The 3,409-nt window shown below is 51.9% G+C and overlaps 1 protein-coding gene across 1 annotated transcript; it reads right to left on the bottom strand.

Moving 5' to 3' along the window:
- Positions 1–734: 734 nt before the first annotated feature.
- Positions 735–2,949, bottom strand: LOC119289602 (AP2-like ethylene-responsive transcription factor At1g16060). The gene is made up of 5 exons (XM_037568895.1): positions 2,915–2,949; positions 2,591–2,673; positions 2,320–2,417; positions 2,131–2,204; positions 735–1,449 (listed from the first exon to the last, which is right to left on the bottom strand). Exons 1-5 carry the CDS (start codon positions 2,947–2,949, stop codon positions 735–737), a joined length of 1,005 nt encoding a protein of 334 aa, XP_037424792.1.
- Between the last annotated feature and the right edge of the window lie 460 nt (positions 2,950–3,409).

Here is a 3,409-nt window from a genome sequence, read left to right as displayed (position 1 = left end):
GCCGTGTATGGTGCCAGGCAACCCCTGCCGCCGCAACCGCGTCGTGGTGGACATAGCCGGCTCCGACCGCGACACATCCATCATCGACCTCACATCCACCGACGACGTGCATGGCATGGTCTCTTGCGAGGAAGAGTAGGGCATGGGAGACGACGGCGCCTCGAGTCCCGTGAGCCGGTGCGTGTCACATGGCCTACTCTATGTCGCCGGCGACCGGACCTCCACTCCAAGAAGTGCAGCCAGCTGCCGGAACAACAAGGACAGTCGCTGACGAAAATTTAGAGTAGTTTTAGGTTGTATGTAATAATATAGATTTGATGATTTGCAAATGGGGTATCTGGTTGTGAAAACAAATTTTGTTGTCCTGACCAGTCAAGTCAGCGGCTGTGGACTCGTCCGGGCACGTCCACGCGGGTGCTCAGGAGCCGGATTTTGCTACTTGTGCTCTACAACCCAGTCTTTGGTATTCTCCTGAACATTTTGACACTAGCTTGATTAGCTATACCATGTCATACTCACGACGACCGAATCAAACCCACACATAGCACGGGTCAAACAAACCAGCCACACGTCTCCTCCGACCTCTCTCTAGCTAGCAATTCAACTGGCCACGTCATTACGTAGCATGCATGCATGTGCGATGGCCATGGCTATCTCGAGGAACTTGCCCTACCCCCTCACAAGTTCCTAGCAATATCCACGCTCCTTATTGCGCAGGCGATCGAACTGGGTGACTAGATTGGTATGGCTGGATCACAGCTTCCCAAGCAGTCCCAGAGGGAGTCCTCGATGCGCGCGAAGCTGTCGTCGAGCTCGTACATGGAGCACGAGAACGCCGCGTCCTCGCCCTCTACGCCGCCGGAGCCGTACAGCGCCTCCCCGGGCTCGTTCTCCAGCGCAGGCACCGCCGCCTGGTCGGCGTCGACGTCCGCGGCCGGCTGGTGCTGCTGCGCGACGAGCTCCTGGAACACGGACGACCGCAGAAGCAGGCTGAGCGCCGTGGTGGTGGACGACGGGGACGGGGACGGGGAGGGGCCGCCGCCAAACACCATCGAGCCCACGTCGCCGAGCAGAGAAAGCGAGTTCCGCGAGGGCGGGAGGAGGCGGAGGCCGCCCATGTCCCTCGGCGTGATCAGCGTGGTGGCGGTGGTGGTCGACGACGGGGACGGCGCGCCGCTCAGGCCGCTCATGGCCTCGGCGGGGGCGGCCCCGGGCTTGAGCCAGCGGATGTAGGTGCTGAGGTCGAAGTTGGTGACGGCGTTGATGCCCCGGTACTCGATGGCGGCGATGTCGTAGGCGCGCGCCGCCTCCTCCTGGGTGCTGTAGGTGCCGAGGTAGAGGTACTTGTTGCCGAACACCCGGCCGATCCGGGCCTCCCACCGCCCGTTGTGGTGGTGCCGCGCCACGCCCCTGTACTTGGAAACGCCGCGGGAAAATCCATTGCTCTTTCTGCATATTATGTGCAAAATCCAAGATAATTAGCATATTATTTTGCATCCTATACAAAACGAGATTTTTGCATGTTTTCTTCCATAGTTTAGATGAGGTCCACCGGTCAGCTACACAGACAAGATTTTAAGCAAGGGCAATTTGATTCCTGCGAAGAAAACTATTTGAAATGATTATTTCTGCGGTTGTAAAAAGAGAGAAGGTGTGCGTGAGACGATCAAGAACACCTCCTAGCACTTATAGAGGGTGTATCCTTTGATTGTTAGGGATTCTACATAAATATTTTCCTTTCAGCATAAATCTTGTTTCCCTATCACCAGCCTCAATTTTTTTTTTGTGTTTCTCAAAAGAAACTTCCAAAGGACGATCTGATTAATCCTATGTATCTAAGAGAGTGATCCCGACTAACTTATTTATCTCAACACGCAAGCATACCATATCATCATACAATTATGGATCGGATAAGGCTCACCTCAACATGCAACCATGCTAGTTATCCGCAAAAAAGTAAGATTACTTTTCTCTCTCAGAAGACATATTTTTTTTCTACCAACAACTTATCGAGCCTCAAAGTTCTTTGTGCCTTCCAAAAAGAAACTTACGAAAAACTAGGATCTAATTAACCAAAATACCATACATTCATTATATATAGTTTTTGAAGAAGAAATATATTTGCCGCACCTTCTTATTGACGCTAGGTATTCTTCCCTGGATACGCCCTGCATCACCTTCAGCTCCTTCTCGTAGTCAACGACCTGTTTGCATGCACAAGCATAGCAATAGTAGCAAGTCAGTGATACAACCTTGCAGATCTACATATACATACGGAGAAGAGAACTAAAAACATATCCTGAGCACAAAAATACGTACTGGGAAGTTAGTATAGGTGGTGGGTCCCCAGTATTTGAGTGCTGCCAGATCATATGCCCTCGCCGCCGCCTCCTCCTCGTTATACGCCCCAAGGTAGACTGCGCGACGATATACATACATATATGAGGTATATATAAGATTGTCTCCGATAAAGATGCGGTATACAAGATGAACATATATGTATGTATATCGTACATACACAGCTATATGTATATATAATTATATATACATGAAACGTATTTTAAGTGGGCTTCACGTATGTATTGCATACCTTGTTTTCCTTTCTTCTTTTGCGTCGGGTTCCACGTCCCCTTGTCCCATAGGTGAGCCTCGAACCTGCCCGTCCAACGATGCCTGCAAAAATATACAGCCGTATTGATTCTCAGTACGCTATCTCGTATACGCTACACACACAAGTATACTTGGACATATACTCCAAAGCTATATGTAGGTCTAGCTGTAGCCAAACAATTAATACGCAAAAGCTTAACCCACAAGAATACATGTATATGCTATACGTACACAAGCAAGGAAAAAAACGTTATCCATGTGTACGTGTTCAAGCAGTAAAAAAAAAAAGCACGTACCTGCTTACACCTCTGAACCTGGAGCTCCTCTTCGCCGCCGCATTGCCGCCGACCAACTTGTCTCCGGCGCCATCTTTACCGTTGCCAGTCACCCCGGACACCCCGGACCCCGCCGGAGGCTCCCTCTTCCTCCGCTTCACGCTGATCTTCATGCCGTCGTCGATCACCGGTGCCGCCCGCGGCGCGGCCTCGCAGTACCGCACCCCTCCTCCGCCTCCTCCCGCCGCGACGATGCCATTGATCAGCTCGTCCTTCACCATCCCATACGCCTCCATGGCCGTCAAACCCGTGTGTACACTTTTCTGTTCTCAACCTAGCTTGGATCTCACCAAGAATGGCGTCGGGAGCTAACCCCGTTGGGCGTGTGCAAGTTTATATGCGCGCGCGCGCACGCACGGGCCGGTGTCCGTATGCAGTAGGTGCGCGGATGGTGGTGGTGGAGTCCATCCTTGTTTCCATCTATGGGGGTGAGAAGGACATGAGGCGTCGATGTTCCCGGTGCC

This window comes from Triticum dicoccoides, chromosome 4A, assembly GCF_002162155.2.
Source record: "Triticum dicoccoides isolate Atlit2015 ecotype Zavitan chromosome 4A, WEW_v2.0, whole genome shotgun sequence".
NCBI lineage: Eukaryota > Viridiplantae > Streptophyta > Magnoliopsida > Poales > Poaceae > Triticum > Triticum dicoccoides.
This window is presented reverse-complemented; position numbering and strand designations above follow the sequence as displayed.

Bases quoted from the DNA above. Each gene is read 5' to 3' on its own strand.
- LOC119289602 (XM_037568895.1), bottom strand. From the start codon at position 2,949: ATGCGGCGGCGAAGAGGAGCTCCAGGTTCAGAGGT. The intron at 2,674-2,914 runs GTAAGCAGGTAC...ATATTTTTGCAG, and splicing joins GGAGCTCCAGGTTCAGAGGT to GCATCGTTGGACGGGCAGGT. The intron at 2,418-2,590 runs GTATGCAATACA...ATCGTCGCGCAG, and splicing joins AAAGAAGAAAGGAAAACAAG to TCTACCTTGGGGCGTATAAC.